The 19,878-nt window shown below is 45.3% G+C and overlaps 1 protein-coding gene across 1 annotated transcript in view; it reads right to left on the bottom strand.

The window, feature by feature from the left end:
* The window catches only part of ENTPD3 (ectonucleoside triphosphate diphosphohydrolase 3), a 34,604-nt gene extending 18,573 nt beyond the window's left edge, over positions 1 to 16,031 (bottom strand). Inside the window, exons 1-4 of the mRNA XM_068557948.1 lie at positions 15,971 to 16,031; positions 15,116 to 15,167; positions 11,613 to 11,740; positions 3,821 to 3,938 (exon numbers count right to left, since the gene is read on the bottom strand). Of these exons, the coding sequence (XP_068414049.1) occupies positions 3,821 to 3,938; positions 11,613 to 11,740; positions 15,116 to 15,155 (286 nt within the window). The 5' untranslated portion in view covers positions 15,156 to 15,167; positions 15,971 to 16,031. The remainder of the gene's footprint in view (positions 1 to 3,820; positions 3,939 to 11,612; positions 11,741 to 15,115; positions 15,168 to 15,970) is intronic.
* Positions 16,032 to 19,878: the final 3,847 nt, after the last annotated feature.

Here is a 19,878-nt window from a genome sequence, read left to right as displayed (position 1 = left end):
CACAAGACTTACTTGAGGTGGGACAAAAGCAAAAGACATGAGCAAGGGATGCTTTCCAATACTGTAGTGGCCTGGTCCCTAGAGCAACTCTTTTAAGGTATTTCAGTGGAGGAGATGGTTAAGTTTAGGCTCTAGTGGAGTTTAAAGAATTTTTAACTGCTGGTTTAAAGGGAAAACATGAATGTTGCCTGTGAGAGAAGGCAGCAGGAACCATGAGCAGTGCCTCCTGCAAAAGAGATGAGGGGCAGGCAAGGAACCAGTGACCCTGAGGGAATGGCTTTAAAACAAGCAGCCAGAGCAACAGGCACCAGCATGGGGACCGGCAGCTAAAGCAGCACCCAGTGAACTCGCGGAAAACAGCACCTGAGGACTGGATACTCACCAGGGACCCCCTGAGAAAGAAATTTCTGAGGCCCTGGGCATTCGGGAAACACTGTTGGGCAAGAAAGCACTCACCAACCCCTCAAACTGGCCAAGGCAGGGGAGACCTGGGGAAATTTGCAACTGAGAAACTAGAAACCCAAATTATGCTTGGCGAAGCTGCCTGTCTTCCAGGGGATGACACTTGCCAAACTTTAACTCTGTAATTTGAGCTGTAATTTTTGGTCTTCTGGTCATTGTGAGTATATATGGATCCCTGAGGCTACTGTGATCAAAGGGAAGATCCATTTATGGATGTGGTGTGGGCTCTGTGACCCTGCCCCTCCCCTAAATCACATCCAGGGTGGGCCAAGGGCCCCTACCCCTGAGAGACTGCCTGGGTCCCTCCCCATGAAAGTGCCACCTCTTTCTACAGTCCGAGGCCATCAGGACTGACTTGGCTGAATTGCCCTCCCGGGTATAGAGGCAGATCTTACAACTATGTTAGAATAACCTTTTAGCAAGAATATCCACCAGGAACTCTAAAGTGTGGTGCCCCATAATTAATAATAGCTAACACTTATTGAGTGCCTACTGTATGCCAGGCATTTGCTACATGCTTTATATATATTATGTCATTTAATATTCAAATAATTCCTGTGGGGTGGGTATTACTATTATTATGCTTTTTATTTTAGAGATGAGTGAGTCAAGACTCAGAGAGGTTAGATAACTTTCTAGAGTTCCCGCAGTAGGGATAAGGTGACATCTTAATCACTGTCCTACACTATCCTCTCCGCTTGGAATGACTGGTCTCTCTTTCCTAAAGAAAGCATCCTCTTTCATGCTTGGGGGTGAAGAAATGGCTCAGAAGTTAGGAGAACAGAGATGGGATCTCTGGCTGAAGTTTGAGCGACGGTGCTGCCGCTTATGAATTGTGGGCAACAATGCAAGCAGTACTCAGAAAACATGGAAGTCCCCTGTTGCGAGGAGCCCAGAGAGGTGCCATGCAGATGCCCCTTCAAAGAAAGGCTTAGTGTCTCAGCAGTTAGCTCCTTCGGGGTTTGCCTCAGCTCCAGAGAGCTGCCTTGCTCAACATCTTCTTCCCAGGATGGCAACATCCAATGACTGACAGTGATGAGGGGATCACAGCCCAGCCATTTCAGGCCATTCATACCCAATGCAGGACATCTCTAATTGGCTGGAGCTCTGTCAGGCCTGGGTTGCAATCTGACTTCTCTTTCTGTCCAATCCTCCTCCTTCCGCCTTCCTTCCATGGGTGTGGATTGCTAATCGCTCCCTTGCATCCCAGACTCTGTCTGGACATCTTAACTGTGACACCTATGTCCCAGGGAAGGCGAGCTCTTGGCTGCCCTCCATGGAAGGGCAGATGATCAGAACGCACCCTGGTTATCCAGAGAAGACGCTTGGTCTCCCTATGGGAAAGGCTAATTCTGCTTCCCAACTTTTTCCATGCCATGACCTGCAAGAAAGTATTCTATTTGGGCAGCTCATTGAGGGAAATGAAGGAGGTTGCTTGGGTTGGGAGGACTGGTTCAGAGTCTATAACTTGTCCTATAGGCTGAGGGTATCCCTGTAACCCGTTCAGGACATACTGGTTGGGAAGATCCAGGCCAAGTCAAAGATCATAATGCTCTAAAGAGGGTGGTGCATACATACACACTCACTAACTGGGCTTGATTATGTGGACTAAAGCCTTAATTGTAAAAGGCAAAATTATAAAACTTTTTTTTTTTTTTGGCTGCTCCATGCGTCATGCAGGATCTTAGTTCCCTGACCAGGGATTGAACCCATGCTCCCTGCAGTGGAAGCGTGAAGTCTTAACCACTGGACCGCCAGGGAAGTCCAAAACTTTTGATAGAAGAATATCTTTATGACCTCAGGATAGGGAAGGATTTCTTAAATAAAATGTACAAAAGTGCAAACCAAAAGGGAGAAGATTGATAATTGTACCTACATAAAAATTAAGAACTTCTATTCATCAGAAGATATCATGAAGAAATTAAAAAGATACACCATAAACTGTGAGAGGATATTAGCAACAATATGATAATAATACTAGCAAAGCATTCATATTCAGAATATAGATAAAGAATTCCTAGGACTCAAAAGGAAGAATTCAAGCAGTCTGGTAGAAAAATGAGCAAAAGACATGAACAGGCATTTCACAGAAATAGAAAGAGTCATAAATATATAAAAATATACTTAACCTTATTAGTTACCAGGGAAACACAAATATCCATCAACAGGGAAAAATGAACCAGATACTGCTACTCATTGCAGCATAGATGAATCTTAAAAACCCAGTGGTAGTGAACAAAGCAAATTACAGAATAAACGTTTGCTTCTAATTAAATAAATATGTGCTTGATTCCATTTTCAAAACCAGGAAAAACTAAATGCATAAGGACAAAACTAAAGAAGAACAAGTAAACCATCAATCTAACATTCCGAATATGTTGTGGAGGAGGCAGGGAGTGCGTGGAGGGTCATTAAAGATGTTGATGCTGTTCTGTGTCAGGGGTCGGCAGCTCACTGGCCATATACAGTTCACCACCTTCTATTATACAGCCTGTGAGCTAAGATATTCTTACATTATTTTTAAATGGTGGGGAAAATCTTTTTTTAATATATTTTGTGGCATTTGAGAATGATATGAAATTCAAAATTTCAGGGTCCATAAAGAAAGCTTTACTGGAACAGAGCCACAAACGCCTACTGGTTTACAGATTGTCCATCTCTGTCTATCTCTCTCTACCCACCTCCCCACCATATACAGCCAACTGGAATATAATTTTCCTGTTGGAATACAGTTTTCCTTGAATTTCTCATGTTTATGCATTATGAGCAGAGGCACTGACTGCCTTTGTTCTGGACTATTTTTTCAAGGATATTTGCATAATGAACAGGCTCAGAAGATATAGTGTTTCCCTCCAGAGCAAAAGGCAGGTACGCATTATAAATGTTTCAGATTCCCTAATCTCAGGGTTCCTCTTCTGTAACATAACCCACTGTGCGAGCAGGTACCATCTGGCCCTTTTTACATCATCCTGTGCAAATTGGGGCTCAGAACCAGCACAAGAAAATGCTGATACTCGGGCTACAGCTGTTTCTGTGAGTAATAAACTCTCCTTTGTTTCTGACCCAGGAGTCTTGGGTCTTCCACCAGCATCCATGAAAGTGCAGGGTAGAATCTCACACCATTCACAGTTCTTGACACCCCCCCCCCCACCATTTTACAGATGAGAAATCTGAAACCCAGAGAAGGGAAGGGACTGGCCTGAGGTCACTGTACTGATGAGTAGCAGCACTAACTCAAGGTCTCATATTTCCCCGACACCCAGCCCAGTGCTCAGTCCTTGCCTCTGGGCAGCATCTCAGGACTCCTGCAGGCCTCTGAAGGACATTATGACATTCCCTTACTTCCCTTGGGCCTTACCTTTCACGCTACATTTGAAGGTTTGACTGACTACTCCAGTATTATTCTCCTTCTCTCCTGGCCATTGATACACGTAGACTGTGGTTCTGGAAGACCCGGCATCGAGCACGATTCCATACTGAATAAAAGGCGGGGAGGGAGAGTCAGAGACAGGCATCTGAGGACCCCTTTTCCCAGGGGGCCACCGAGAACTCTGAGTCCTCCCAAGAGCTTAACCCACACTGCTTCATTTAGGTAGGAGCTGACCAAAAAGAAAAAACTATTTTCTCTAAACCAGCTTTGTCTCCATGGACTCTGGATGGAGGGGTTGCGGGGAGATGGGTCAGGTGTTTTAGGCCGCAGTTCTCAGCCTTGGCCTCACATTAGAATCACTTGGGGAGCTTTTGAAACTCCCAATGCCAAGGCTGCACCTGAGACCCATTAAATCAGAATCTCTGTCAGTGGACCCAGGCACCAACAGTTTTTAAAGCTCCCTTGGTGATTCCAGTATGCAGCCAAGGTTGAAGATGAGTACCCCAAAGATCTTGCATGCAAAGACAGTCTCCTGATTCCTCCTCATCCAGACTCTGTGGGGGGCCGGGGGGGGGTGCGGTCAGAAGCCACCTTGGTCTCAGGAGTACAATGAATAGTCAGTCACCTGCTGCCCTCTATTCTCCAAACTTCCTGGCCTATCAGCCTGGGATAAACAACCAAAGGGAAACCATAGGTAGGAAGTTCTCACAGGGGAGTGACACACTGATATCTGCATTGGCCTTCAGAATGAAAGTATTCCTGCTTAAGGAGGAAAAAACTAAAATACAAATGAATGTTGACATATTATCCCACTTTGGTGACATGTGTGTGAACAAATGGACAGGAGGGTATTGCCAGCCATCTCATGCAGCTTGAGGCGGGTGCCAGGGAGCTTCGCTTGAAGGTGTGGCCCAGCCCAGGCCCTGGACCAGGCCTGCCTAGGAAGGAGCATTCATTAGCAGCCTGGGGGCACTGGAATGAGTTATGCTGACCTAGGTCACTATCTGGTTGGGCTTGGAATCAGCCCAGGGCATCAGAGGCTTCTGGGTGGCACCTTTTCCCCAATTCCCCCACCACTGAGTTAGCCCAGCCTGTCCCAGAGGGGAAGATGACGTTGGGTTCTGGAGGCAGGTCAAATCAGATGGATTCCTACTTTTCCGATATTGCATAAGAGACCTGACCTCTCTGGGTTCCCTTGTCTTCAGACAACTTCCTTTCAGAAGTAAATAGGAGACCATTTGCCTGATGCTTAGTGGCTGCTCAATAAATACAGGCTATATAGAAAAATCAGTGAAGCAAAATAAATAAAATTGCAAACCAAGAAAAAGAGGAAAAAAAGTGAATAACACCCCTCAAATCCAACTACTGTTTTAACACCTTGTTATATATCTTTTCCAATGGTCTTCTGTGCATACAACACATATACACATATGTGTTTAGACATATGTTTTTAAATCAACACAGGATTACACTACACATAATCTTCTCCAATGCTCTTTTCTTACTTAAAAAGTATATCATGGGAGACTTCCCTGGTGGTCCAGTAGTTAAGACTCCACGTTTCCACTGAAGGGGGCACGGGTTCGATCCCTGGTCGGGGAACTAAGATCCCGCATGCCATGCAGCGTGGCCAATAAATAAATAAATAAAAGTATATCATGAACATCCCTCCCTACCAGTAAAAATACTGACATGATTTTTAAGCCATTCATCACATTCACTATGAGATGTACAGTAGCTGATTTAACCAATCCTCTGATTCTAAACTTTCTATCACGAATGCTTGCTTCATTTGAAATAGGAGCAAATAAAAAAATGTTACTCCAGCTTCTCCATTCTATTAAAATAGAACATCCTGTGTACATTGGTATTTTAACTTGAATAGCCTCTTCACCTCAGCTCTTCAGTCTGGTGCGTGTTGCCTGGGATCCTGACATGACACCCCCCATGGCAAACAGAGGAGGCATTGTTCACAATCTGTTCCAGGCAGAGGCTCCCCGTGAGATTAAAGCACAGGTTGAAACTGAAGGAAACCAGGCACTCCAGAGGTCTGAGCCTCTGTATCAGTCTGCTTTCTTTCCTTCCCTCTGCTGCCGAGCTGCTCACCAGCCTCTCCATGCCTGGTACTGATAAGAGGAGAGAGAGCATAAGAGGGCAGCTACTCCAGAGGGTGCCTGTCTGTCCCCAAATCTTCTTTATCCCAACCCTTCATGAAGAATGCTCGAGGCTGCTGGGCCAAGATCAGAAAGAATGAAGAATGTCCATTCTCATTTGTAAGTCCAGGAAAATGGGATTCAGTTTTCACCAGAATGGGCAGCAGCCAGAGACTTTGCTCTGAGATTTGCAGGAGAAATGGCGGCCCCTTGGGCGCCTGCTGATGTGGTGACAGGGGCAGCCTTGAGGCCCAGTGCTACTTTGCACTAAGACGATCCACCCCCACCCCACCATCGTTCACTGGCATTTTCAAAAGTGAAAAAATTGGTCTTTAATCAGTTTTCAGAGCTCATTTGCCTAGATCAGTGCAACTCAGTGTGGTTCCATGGAGGGAGGGGGAAGGGGAGAGTGAATTTCATTCAGTTCAGCTAGGTGGGTGATGTTTGGATGAAAAGCGTTAAGTCACCTTCTGTTTAATGCAGTGTCAGAAAAAGAAACAAACAAACATGGTCTGAATGTGGAACTGAAGATACAGTCAGTGGGTGAACCAAAAGGAAACATATGAACCCCATGGTCCAAAACTCAAGAACTTTGTGAGCTTCTAACAAAAGCAAAAGCAAAGGTCATAAGATCAGCTTTCTTAGATGTGTTTATTATTATTATTATTATCATTATCGTCATCATCATCATTATTGCTCTTACTATAATAATGAGAATAGTGGTAGTAATAAACATTTGGCGAACACTTATGATATGCCAGGCACTGCACAAAGGGCTTTAGTTTTGCATTTATAAGGCAGGTGTTATCATCATCCCCACTTGACAGATAGGGAAACTGAGGCTCACAGGGGTTAAATAATTAGCCAAGGTCACAGACTTGGGATCAAGCCGGGGTCTAACTGACTCTCAAACCCATACTCATAGCCCCTGTGCTTTCACTGAGTTCCAAGGAAAACAAGTCTTAACAGGATGACTGATTAATAAGAAGGTGTCTGGTATGGTACGGCAGACTTTCTTTGTTCAGACAAAAGACCCTCAGAAGCAAACTCTTGGTTAAGTGGTGTGCAGATCTGGCTGGAGAGGAGAATCACCAATTTGAATAAGGAGCCAGGGCCTTCTGGAAAGGAAAAAACCAATTACCCAACTCTTGTTCTCCAAGAGGTAAACCAGGGTGGGCCACAGGGCACTAGATATCCAGGCTGATGACTGAGAATGGATGAGGGTTAGAAGGAAATGGTTTTAACACAGCCTGGCCCAGTTGTTGTGCTTTGGAGAGTCATGTGACCCAAGGTGGGGATCTGACTGGCAGAAAAGCAGTGTCCCTGAAACCTGGGACCCTGCAGGCCCCTCTTCAACAGTGGCACCATGTGGCTGCGAGTGGCAATGGCAGTGGGGTATTGATCAGATGGGTCTGAGAAGCTCCAGGGCTTCTAAACAACTGTGACACGGTTAGGAGGGCGAAACCTCAAGAGGAAGATATTGGACTTAATGATAATAAAGCGGCGGGGTTGAGGTGGGGGGTGCTGAGTGAAAAATAAAGGTGACATCATCATGTTTACTCTTCAAGCTGATAGAGCAGGTCAGACCAGTGACAGTGAAAAAGGGACTGGGGATATTTCCACAGTTGGCTAAGTTTTAATAGTTCCGCTTTTACACTCAGATAAACCAAGGTTAGGTAGGCCAACGTTGGATTTAATAGCCAGATATCATGACTTTTCTTGTGGGTCTTGAGGAACATTCCAGGGCCCCTCAGATAGGCCACTGTGGAGCTGGCCCCTCAAAACCAACTGTCAGCAGCACACAAAAAGGCAAAGCAAGGCTCAAGGTATGAAAACATAAACAATGAAAAAGCCTTTATATTCACTGGTCTCCACCTCCACACTGCCCTTCCTGCCCCTAGCACACACTGCAAAACAAAAGAAAAGGTCTCTGGGCAGCCTGAGAAAAGCTGCATGTGGAACGGCCCCTTCCAAGCTGTCATTCTGCTCCTGCTTCAGCTGGCCCAGGACATCTGTCTTTTCTTATAACTAACCCACTCAGTGAAGCAGAATGGGCCTTCTGAGCCAATATTCCTGTGTTATACAACTTCCTGTCCCCTACAACTGGGGCCCGACAGCGAGATTCTGAAGAGATTAAAAACCCCCTCTCTGAACTGTCTGCTAATTGGTGAGGGTACATCTACTGGTCCTTCCAAACCCTTGCCTAAGGCCAATGTTCTCTGCTCTCTTTTCTTCCTTCTATGCCAAGTCTGCTATTTCCAATCTGTGTAACCATGGGAAGCTATTTGCCCTATCTGTTCCTCTGTTTTCTCATCTTCAAAATGGGAATAATAATAATCTATCTACAGGGAACAGTCACTGAGGGTTCCCTGCCCACAAGCCCTCAGACCTTACCACTGTGACGTCCAACCATGCACTTTCTACCTGCCTGAAGGCTGTCTCCATTGGCTGAACCTACCCGAGCCCACAATATGCCAGAAATACTAGAGAGCTAATGTTCCCCAGGGAGCAGCCCTCAACCAATGACTAATGGAAGCTGGTGTGTAAATTCGCCCTTGAGTAGGATGACTGTGAGGCAGATGTTCTATACACCCATGGCAGAGGACACCCCTGAGGTGACAGTTCTGCACTGGCTCCCAGAAATCCCTAGCAGGACAGCTCCAGCTGCCCACAGTGGTAACCTGCTGGGTAATAGCCCCTCCATTGGCTGCCTTCCCTTCTGTCTCACTTCCCATCCCCCTACAGTTCTTCCTGGGGTCACCCCCAGATGACCATCTTGCACAGACATCTTTGACTAGGGGAACCCCTCTGACACAGAACTAAACATGTGTGGTCTCCTCCTTCAACATTGCCCTCCATACTGCTCGGGGACCCACTTTTCTGTACTCAGTTTATTCTTCAAGTCTTCTAATTCCTCTGTATCCCTCCAGTTTGAATTTACCTCTCATCTCCCAAAACAACTGCCTTAACTAGCTCATCCCTCACTTTTAAAGGGCCTGAGGGAAAATTTTATAAATGAAGACTTCCGCCCTGCCCCACTCCCACCTGTCCTCTTCCCATCCCCAGGCAAATCCACAGAGTAAACAGCCTCATGCACCTGTATGTTGACTGTAGAGGGTGGGCTAGCTCAGACCCCACACCCATGCTCTGTCTACTCTCCCTGCAAGCAGCTGCCCCTTTGCCACCCCTCAGACCAGTGGTGAGGTCTGCCCTCAGCAGGAGGCCCACACAGACCCTGGATTCTGGGGTCCCAAGCACCACAGCATGTTCTAGAAGGGAAGCACGACTCTTGGTGGGCACATTCCCTTGTGCCATGGAGAGATATACCTGGAACGCAACTAGAGCTGGTTCGTTTGATTTATGGGGTCTAAGGGTGGTACTGGGGTCTAAGAATGGTTACTGGGGTCTAAGAGTGGAACCAGCCTTCTCCGCAATTGGGAGGCACGTTCCTCCTCCAATTCAGCACCTTCCTGCCTCTGCATCCATCCTCCCTCCTTCCCTCCTGTGCAAAGGAGGACGTGTTTTCCCAGCAGAGGCCAATATCTCCTCCTGGGTTCCCTGTTCAGAACTTAGGATCAAGGAACAGCGGGAAGTAAGTGAAGAGAGCCGTGGGAACAAGAGAGTCCGGGTTTCAGTTCTGGTCCTGCCATCCACTGGTCAGACCTATGTTTCCTCACTTGCAAAGTGGTGGTGACAGTGCTTGTCCTCCTTCCATAGTTGGTATAAGAGTTCAGTGAGATAATTCAGGGAAAAATGCTCACTCAACTGAATAGCAATTTACAAAGTGTAAGGGGATGGTATTTCCCCTAGTTGCAATCCTGATTTTATATAGTTTATAGGAGAAGGCAGTGCCTGGAACTTGGGAAAACAGATTCTCTAGGCCTTAGCTAATGTCTTTGGACAACCAGATAACTTGTTTTCCTCTCACCATTAGACAGCTGCATAAGGCTTTTTATTTTTCTTTTTTATTCATGCTATTCATGGGGGGCTGAGAATCTTAAGTAAAATACCTTATAAAAGAACCAAATTCCATTATCTAAAAAAGATTTTAGGGACTTCCCTGGTGGCACAGTGGTTAAGAATCCGCCTGCCAATGCAGGGGACATGGGTTCGATCCCTGGTCCAGGAAGATTCCACATGCCGTGGAGCAACTAAGCCCATGCGCCACAGCTACTGCAACTGTGCTCTAGAGCCTGCGAGCCACAACTACTAAGCCTGAGAGTTGCAACTGCTGAAGCCCGTGTGCCTAGAGCCTGTGCTTCACAACAGGGGAAGCCACCGCAATGAGAAGCCCGGCACTGCAATGAAGAGCCCCGCTCGCCACAACTAGAGAAAGCCTGCGCACAGCAATGAAGACCCAACACAGCCAAAAACAATAAATAAATTTAAAAAATTTTTTTTAGGAAATTCCCTGTGTTCCAGTGGTTAGGACTTGGCGCTCTCCCTGCCTGGGCCCCAGGTTGGATCCCTGGTCGGAGAATTAAGATCCCACAAGCTGCACGGCGAAGGCAAAAAAAATAAATTAATTTAAATAAATAAATAAATAAATAAATAAATAAATAAATAAATAAAAAAGATTTTACTTTAATCCTTTAGAAAAGTGAACTCAGGATGGTAGAGCAAACTCACCCATGCAGCCAAGGCAATATTAGTTTCTTTTTTACCTTTTAAAAACCTCTATTTCAGATATAGCCTTTGAACACTCCCTAACAGCCGGAAGATGTAGAAAGGACTCTAAGGTCAAGGATAAATACTAAATGAGATTCAAATAACATAGCTCCTATGGCCCTTGTCCAACTAAGAGAGGTTTTCATATTTTTAAAGAGTCATAAGAAGACAAAAACAAAAACAAAAGAAGATATGCAACAGAGACTATAAACGGCTCTCAAAGCCTAAAGTGTGTACTGTTTGGCCCTTTACAGAGAAAGTTTGCTGACTTCTACCCAAAAAGGTTGAAGGACTCACTGACTCTCTTCACCTTTCATTTGACAGTCTCTCATGGGATCACCTCCTATCACCCTTAATAGCCAAGGCAGAAGGGATACATACAATTCTCAGGCTACCAGAGACCATCCTTTTGGGGATGGACTTATCAAGAGCTGAGAGAGGCTTCTGGAACATAGCATAAGGTCCTGAGTAATTTTGGGGGGGGGAAGAGTCAGAGGGATCATGGCATACTTCTAGACTCAACAGAGGTAGCACAACACAGCTCAAGAAGTCCTTTCAGGTCCTTGATTTTGTTTACCCAGCCTAGGCCAGAAGAAGAGCCCGGGTCTCCTGGTCTTCACTCATGAGCAAGTTTGTGTCATCTAGAGGAACTGACAAGCTGGTAAATCTTTGGTAGCCATCTATAATTCTTGGCTACAGAGTCTAGCTTTGGTTCTAACAGTCAGGAGTCAAAGCAAGACCTCACAGTCCTAGGAGAAGGTGTCACCACTGTCAATCTTTCACCTCAAACATCACAAACCCAGCATGTCCAGTCTTTCTCCCTGGGTTCTTACCCCACCTTTCCCTGGCTCCAGCTAGAGGTAAGGGGCAAGAATTTTCTTCTCTTCTAACTCATGAGTTTAGAATCGTTGATGTCAGAGCCCATTTCTTCCCTTCAATGCCAACCCCTTCACACCTACCTTCAGTCCTGGAAGGAGAACCTCTTTCTGGTGAATCTGGATGAATGTGACAGCTACAAGCACCACAATGCTCAAAAGCAAGAAAACCAAGGTGATGATGGCTGAAATTCGGGAGAGGGCCTTGAGGCCTAAAATGGGGAGACCCAGAAGACACATGAGGGGGAATTGGGAACAAGGTCCTGGCCTTCTTTGTAGACTCTGTGGACTGGATGCTTAACCACATGCATAAGTCACTTCCTCTGGCTATAGTGAGACCAATACTTTTAGAGCAGCAACTGGGCTCAATACCCATTTATCTTTCCTCCAAAGAGTGGACTAAACCAGTGTTTGCGGGGAGGGTATGCATGGTTTAGTTCTCTGGTATTTCCCGAAGTGTGTTATGCATATTACTGGTCATCCCTGAGATGATTTACAATAACATTTGTTTCAATGTAGATTTGAAAACTATGGGTTTTCTATTAAAGCAGGTGATATAACATTTCATTTGAAAATAATCTCAGATAAATAAAAAGAAATTCATATTGTATTTCAGATGTAATCAATGATTATAAAGTTCAGTACATGGTGACTTACCGTCAAGCAAATAGTAACGCGTTTGATTTCCTAAGATATGTGGGTTCCCAGTAAGAATTCAACCTCAGTCATTTTTCCTCTGTCTATAGTAAACGCATAGGGTCTCCCCTACATCTTCACAAACAAAGAGTAACTAGACCCCAATCCACATGTTCCCTACCAAAGTGGTCATATAATCTCTGGTATTTGTATTTTAATCATAACTATATCTATCTATGTAAACTGTATCTATCCATTTAAAAGCAAAAGAAAAAATGTAGCATATGAATAGTCTTCAACTAAATATATAGCCTCTGAGTAAAGGTAATTATATAATTATATGCATTATATAGTAATATATAATGTATCATAATGGACTATTTCTATTTATTAAATTTAAACTAATATTTCTTAACTAGATGATTGTGAGCAAATATTTACTTGGGTCTTAACAAATCAGTGGGCTAGTGAAAATTTCATAAAGTAGCAAATATACTTATTAAAAAAAATAAAAGAAAAGAAAGAAACTTTCTGAAATGATTCCACTTATGTTAAGTTCTAAAACAGGCAGGTGACAGAAATCAGAACAGTGATTGCATGGGGGTTTGGGGCAAGGGTCCACTGGGAAGGAACACGTGGGCACCTTCTGGGGTAATGGAAATGCTCTTACATCTTAATAGGATTGTGGGGTATATGGGTGCGTGCGTTTTTCAAAATTTATCAAATTTTCCAAAGTTCTTTGGAAAAAACTGAAAATCAAAGCAAACCAGCTCCTTAGGTACAATTTCCCTTTTAAAAAAAAAAGATTCTTATAAATTGTCCCTATTCAAAAAACATAATCCTTTCAGAAGGCAAGAATACCTAATTTAGGGACACAACTTAAGATCTATCCATTTCACTGTATATAAATTATACCTAAGTTTTTAAAAAGATAAAAAGACATTTAATTAAAATATTGACTAAATAATATTCTTGGTAGAACTATTACAGCATAAACATAAGTGGTGACACTCAAATGGCTGAAATATGATAAACACTAGCATAACAGGAAGATCACTGAATTCAGAGAATCCAAATATTTCTCTCACTAATTGTGTATTTAAATGTAAATTAATTAAAATGAAATAAAATTTAAAAACTCAGTTCCTCAGTTTCACTAGCCACATTGCAAGTGTTCAGTAACCTGAAGTGGCTACCATATTGGGCGGTGTAGCTACAGAACATTTCTACCATCACAGAAAGTTCAACTGAATAGCAATGGGGTAGATCCTGTCCTATTCCAGAACATATACTTTTAGATCATCATAACCTATGCTTTACTACTCCTTCATTATTTCTAGGAGACATTTTCTTGGAAGAAAAAAAAAAAAAGAGCATGTATATACTACCATATAGAGTTAGATTCAGCCTCAATATCCAATCTCATCACAATGCTCACTACTTGGGGAGGCCAGTCATGCAGTGGGTCTCAATAGCTCAGAACAGCCAACTCTTACCACCTCATCTGGTTCCCCTGCAGTATAGATGCTGCCACAGACACTTCCTGATATCAAAGGTGGTCTGTAACACCTTAATTCTCCTACCTTGTCACTGGGAGTGAACTAGAGGGGGACTTGTCAGTATTTATCAAAATTGCAAATGTGTATACCATCTGCCTCAAAATCCCACTTTTGGGAATTTATTCCACAGAACTAGCCCCGAGTGTGTTAAATGACTTGTACACCAAGTTACTCATTGCAGAATCATTTGTCATAGCACCTGGAGGGAGGCCAGCCACTGTGGAGTTAACCTTAAGAGCCCCTGAAGGGGTCCTGGATCACCTTTCTGTGATTCCAGATCAAAGGATATGACCCAGACAGAAACCGGTTTATCCACAGAGGCAAATTTTTGCATCAACTTTTAAACAATGCATATGCCAGTGTCAGTTATAGTTTAAGGGATTTTTAATTTTCCCCTAACAAGACAAGGTAGAGGTTTAATCTGCCATGTTAAACTTGTCCTTTGGAAGGAATGTAACGTTAGTCTGTATGTGTGACCTTACAGTATATTGTGTTAAAATTTCAAAGTGTTTTGAATACCCAATTTAGGGGCACCACTAAAGAACATCTGTCCACGGGGCGGGAGTGGGGGTGATATGTAAGCAGTCTCCTGACCACAGCCAGGAGGCTGGCCTCCGAAGTCCTCTGTGCTTTAGCAGTTTTCAGGTAAAAAGCTATGATTACCTTAAGCAAACCCTTGCCCCAGCAGAAAAGCCTATCACAAAGCAAAATGGACTAGACCAGGTCTCGTTCATTTAGGGAACGCAGCCTAGAGCTGTGCTGTCATTAGGGCTGGACAAGCACTGTAATTACCAGGTGCCTCCCGAAAGTGGAGAGGCCAGACCCTTCTGGGCTTCCACATGAGCAACTCCAAAATGTGCTCCAGAGGCAGGCAGGCAGGCAGGGCAAGCTTGGAAGTGTGTGTGTGTGAGTGTGTGTGTGAGCATTCTACACATGTGCCTGCAGTATCAGCGGTAACAACGCTGACCCATGGCGGGGGTGGGGGCGGGGGGGATGCTGTAGGCATCTTGCCAGAAACAACACTGGGATGGGAAGAGAGGCAAGCTCTCCAAGTGCTTTACAATTCATCACAAAATCAACAATATTCTAAAGCAGACCTTACACACAGCTGGGTAAGGGAAACGACAAGGGCCAAATTAATGGATTATGCAAACCGGAAAAACCATTTAAGCGAAACAAGCATGTTAGTCCTTGTTTTGTGTCGCTTTGACGAAAAGAATTACTTTTATCTGTGGAATGCCGGGTGGTGAAAGCCCGGTGAGCGACTGAGTCTCACACCAAAGAGGTTAAACCGTCATTTGCTGGGGACATGGATGAAGAGCTGTGGGCTGAAGCTGGGATTCTCGGGTGATGTGACAAAATCACATTTGCTGCCTGCTGAGCGATACTAACCTGCTTGCTCACAAGGTTGGCGGGTCAGTACCGTGAACATCTCTCCTTCCAGCTGCAGGTGAGAGAACACAGAATGACAGAGCTTCCGTGGCCCCTGACTTACGAAGTTCCAAAAACTTGCACCGTGTTAAAACACAAAGCCACTTCACTTCTACCGAAGGAAAAGCTTCTGGGGGACAGAGGAACCTAGAACTTCCAAGACAGACCCAAAGCTGGGCTTACATTCTAAGGTCAACTCCCCCCCCCCGCACCCCCACCAATGGAAGGAAAGGAAGAAGAACGGATTTGCTGAATTTTAAACTCAAAAAGATTTCTAAGAAGTCAAGCTTCTCCTGCAGGTTTTCCCACCTGTACACACCTCCTGGGGAAGAACAAATCCTTCACCTATTATGAACATTCACAGCCTGAGGAAGGGCTGTTCTTCAAAGCACACCAGCAAGGGAGGCTTGTGTGTGTGTTCGCGGCCCGCGAGCCCGAGGTCGCCCTTTCAAGACCCAGGACGGTTATCTGTGGCTGCTGGCTGGCGACCATTGCAAGAGGATGTCGGGGCCCCCGGCATCCAGCGCCCCAGGATATGGGAGGCCCCACGCTGGGCTGCGTCTCCACACAGCCAAGGCATCCAAACGCCCAGCGCATCTCCGGACCCGAAGAAGCGCTTGGTAAAGACGTGTCCACTTCTCCCGGCACGGCGGGGACCACCTCCCCACCGCCCGAGGATGTGGGGCTCGCGTCCTTCGGTCCCTCCCTCCGGCCCCCTGCGGAATCCGATTCCGTTTCCTTCCCTCCCAGATCTCAGCCTCACGAAGCTTCCCGTTCCTTCCGCGGCGGCTCGGACACGGGGACCTCTGTCCTCACCTGTGCGCAGACGACCCGAGGAAGGCGACTGGCGCTGCCGCAGTGCCAGCCGGCGGCCAGAGCGCAGGAGGCTCCTGAGGAGGCGGGGCGAGGCGGGACGGGGGCGGGGCTGCCGCGTCCGGGGCCCGTCCCCTGCGCCGGTCCAGGCCAAGCACCTCTTCACCTTCCCTCTTCTAGTTCATCACCACCCGAAGTGGGGGTGGGGAGGGGCGGGAGGCGCGGCGAGGCCTTGGCTCGCCACCCGCGATCCCGCCCGAACCTACCTGGGGAAGGTGGGGCAGGGGCGATGTCTTCTGCCTGCCGCCCTCTTCGATGTCGGGGCCAAGAGCCTTTTGATCTGTCTTTTAGTTTCCACCACTGTTACTCCAAGCCTAAGTGAAGGGGAAGTGGGGGCAGGGCAGGGCAGAGACTGGGCACTCCGTGGGTATGCACAGGTGGGCCCTGTGCCCCACCTTTCTGTGAAGTCGAGACAAGTAAACAACTGTCATGTTGGGGGTGAGGCAAGTAAGCAGACTGGTCCCTGGGTCACTTGGACCAGGAGAGCAAAGTATACAGAGACGTTCCCTCTCAAATAGTTTAGCAGAACCACCTTGGCTATGCCCAGAGACATTCTCACTGGTTACTGAGCAGTGCTCTCCCCCACTGCATTTTATATGTGTGTCATTAGGCCAAAATTAAGGGCAAGCACTGCCTGGAAGAGGCCAAATACGAAAGATGACAAAAATGCAGCCATTCAAATGCCCCAGGAGTCTGTTTTTAATTCAGCAGCAGGTAGCCTTCTGGCCCCTCTGAGTGACCCCCAAGGACTCTTGGAATGATCCCAGCAAGAGGCATAAGCAGGCTTTTTTTTTTTTTTTTTAATATTTATTTATTTATTTTGCTGCGCTGGGTCTTAGTTGGGGCATGCAGGATCTTCTTTGTGACCTGCGGGATCTTTTTAGTTGCAGCATGCAGGATCTTTAGTTGCGGCATGCGGGATCTTAGTTGTAGCATGTGGGATCTAGTTCCCTGACTAGGGATCAAACCCGGGCCCCCTGCATTGGGAGCATGGAGTCTTAACTGTTGGACCACCAGGGAAGTCCCATAAGCAGGCTTCTGTTGGATCATCCCTCTTTGTGGTTCCTGAATGTCTGGAAGGAATTGCTGAGGCCCCAACTATGTCCTTGGGAGCCAGGCCCTGTGCACCGCTAGTTTTCTGTCCTGTGCAGGTAGGGCCAAACCCTTCATGAGGCAAGAGGGCCTTCAGAGAACAATGCCCCTGTTTTGAGACCTCTGAGACCAGAGAGGTCTGGGTGTGTGTATGTGCGTGCACATACTCACACACACAGGCATGCAAGAGCACCAGTCACTCACCCCGAATCTGATGGACATGGACCCTTGCAGGAAATTTGTACGGAGTCTACAGTGGGGCATTCAGTAAATACTTGCTAAATTGCAAGACTTCTTTTCATTGAAAGCTGTGGGTCAGTGAAACACAAGGCATAGGATTGAAAGATGAGGGACTCTCTGCACCTAGGGGACCATAAACCCACAAACAGCTGCTGACGCTGCACCTAGGCCTGGGGTCAGTAACACTGGCTCTAAGGGATGAATCGCTGACCTTAACATCCCCAGTGGTTTCCCAGGAGCTGAGAAGAGTTTCCTGGGCCTAAAGGGCCTTGAAATTCAGTTGGTACAGTTCATACTTTGAATGTTCTCCTCAATCTACAGGCCCTGGAATTGTGAGCACCCACCTCCTTTGAGACCCCAAATCTACTTTTATTTTTCCAAACTTCTCTGAAACTCTCTGTTCCAGGCACTATCTCACACTTCTTTGCGGCTCCCCAACTAGTCCTAGTCATTCAAAGGCACTTCTCCCTCAACCTTCCATGTATAAGGACACACACACACACACTTCCCCATCAACCCTCCACATGCAGGAACAAACACAGATACATACATATACATACATACACAAAGGTTTATGGTTTTTCCTGATTTCAAAATAATACAGATTTGCCTTACCAGGCATCAAACCATACTATAAAGCTACAGTAATTAAAACAGCCTGGTTTGGGCACAGGAATATACCAAGAGAGCTGAAGAACATAAGAGATAGTTCAGTATCAGACTCGTTAATGGGTATGGGATCTAGTATAGCATCAAGAGGAAATTGAAAGAACATATTATCCAATAATTAGTTTTGAAACCTCTACTTTTCATATTTTGGAACAAATCCCAGTCACTCATCAGACATAAAAATAGATTTTATGTAGATTAAAATTTTGAATAGAAAAAAGGATTTAATATACTAAGAAAATAAAGGAGGATATTTTTATGATCCTTGGGAAGGAACAGCCTCTTCTAGCATGAGATTAAAGCAGGGAGATAAAGTAAACAAACTTGCATCCATAAAAATGTAAAACAACTGCCTTGAAAGAGACACCCCCCATAAAAAAAGGGATCAACTGTGGGGAAATATTTAAGAATGTGATAGCAAAGAGTAAAAAATCATGATATATAATGAAGTCATACAAATCTATAGAAATATATGAATATCTAAAGTAGAAAAGTGGACAAATGACAAGCACTGGCCAATTTAAAAAGAATAAATGGCCAATAAACATGGCAAAGATGTTTAATCTCATTACTTATCCAAAAGTTGCCAATTAAAACTTTAATATCTTTAAATAAGATTTTTTGGGGGACTTCCCTGGTAGTCCAGTGGGTAAGACTCTGTGCTCCCAGTGCAGGGGGCCTGGGTTTGACCCCTGGTCATGGAACTAGATCCCACATGCATGCCGCAGCTAAGAAGTCCACACACCACAACTAAAAATCCCGCATGCTGAAACTAAGACCCAGCGCAACCAAAATAAATAAATAAATAAATAAATAAATAAATAAGGTTTTTTTAACTGATCAGTTTAGCAAAGCTTAAAAATATCTGTGAATGGCTATCATCAAAAAGAACACAAATAACAAATGTTGGCGAGGATGTGGCGAAAGGGGAACCCTCCTACACTGTTGGTGGGAATGTAAATTGGTGCAGCCACTGTGGAAAACAGTATGGAGGTTCCTTAAAAAACTATAAATGGAACTACCATATGACCCAACAATTCTACCCCTGGGTATATACCTGAAAAAAATAAAAACACTAATTGGAAAAGATACATGCACCCCAATGTTCATAGCAGCACTATTTATAATAGCCAAGATATGGAAGCAGCCTAAGTGTCCACCAACAGATGAATGGATAAAGAAACTGTGATACGTGTGTGTGTGTGTGTTTGTGTGTGTGTATATGTCTATATATATATAAAATAATTTTGCCATTTGCAACAACATGGATGAACTTGGAGGGCATTATGCTAAGTGAAATAAGTCAGACAGGAAAAGACATACTGCATGATATCACTTATATGTGGAATCTAAAAAATACAACAAACTAGTGAATATAACAGCAACAACCACAAAGGATCTGTGATGCTCCATGCTGGAGAAGGTGTAGGGAAGACAGGCTCTTTCGAAGCTTATGGGATGTGACATGCCCTGGTTTTCTCCCCACCTCTCCAGATGCTTTTTGCCAGTTTGTGCTCCTCTGCCAGGAGTTTCTCAAGATGTAGTCCCGGGCCCTCTTTACTCCTCACTCTGTACTCTCTTCCTAGGTAATCTCATCCATGCCCACGGCTTGTGTTCTATTCATAGAATCCTCTCCAGTGCACGTCTCCTGCTCAGGCTTGCCCCCTTGAGCTGTAGACTTAGAGACTTGCCTGTTTGACTTCTTCAGATGTCTTAGAAGCATCTCAGTTTACTAGGCTTTAAGCTGAGCTCCTTATCCTCCCCCACTGGACCATCACCTCCTCCAACATTTTTAATTTCAGTGGATGGCACCCCCACTCACCCAGATGGGCAAGCCAGAAACCTGAGGG

The sequence above is a fragment of the Eschrichtius robustus genome, chromosome 12 (assembly GCF_028021215.1).
Source record: "Eschrichtius robustus isolate mEscRob2 chromosome 12, mEscRob2.pri, whole genome shotgun sequence".
Lineage (NCBI taxonomy): Eukaryota > Metazoa > Chordata > Mammalia > Artiodactyla > Eschrichtiidae > Eschrichtius > Eschrichtius robustus.
Note: the sequence above shows the minus strand (reverse complement) of the source record. Positions and strands in the feature narration are given on the sequence as shown.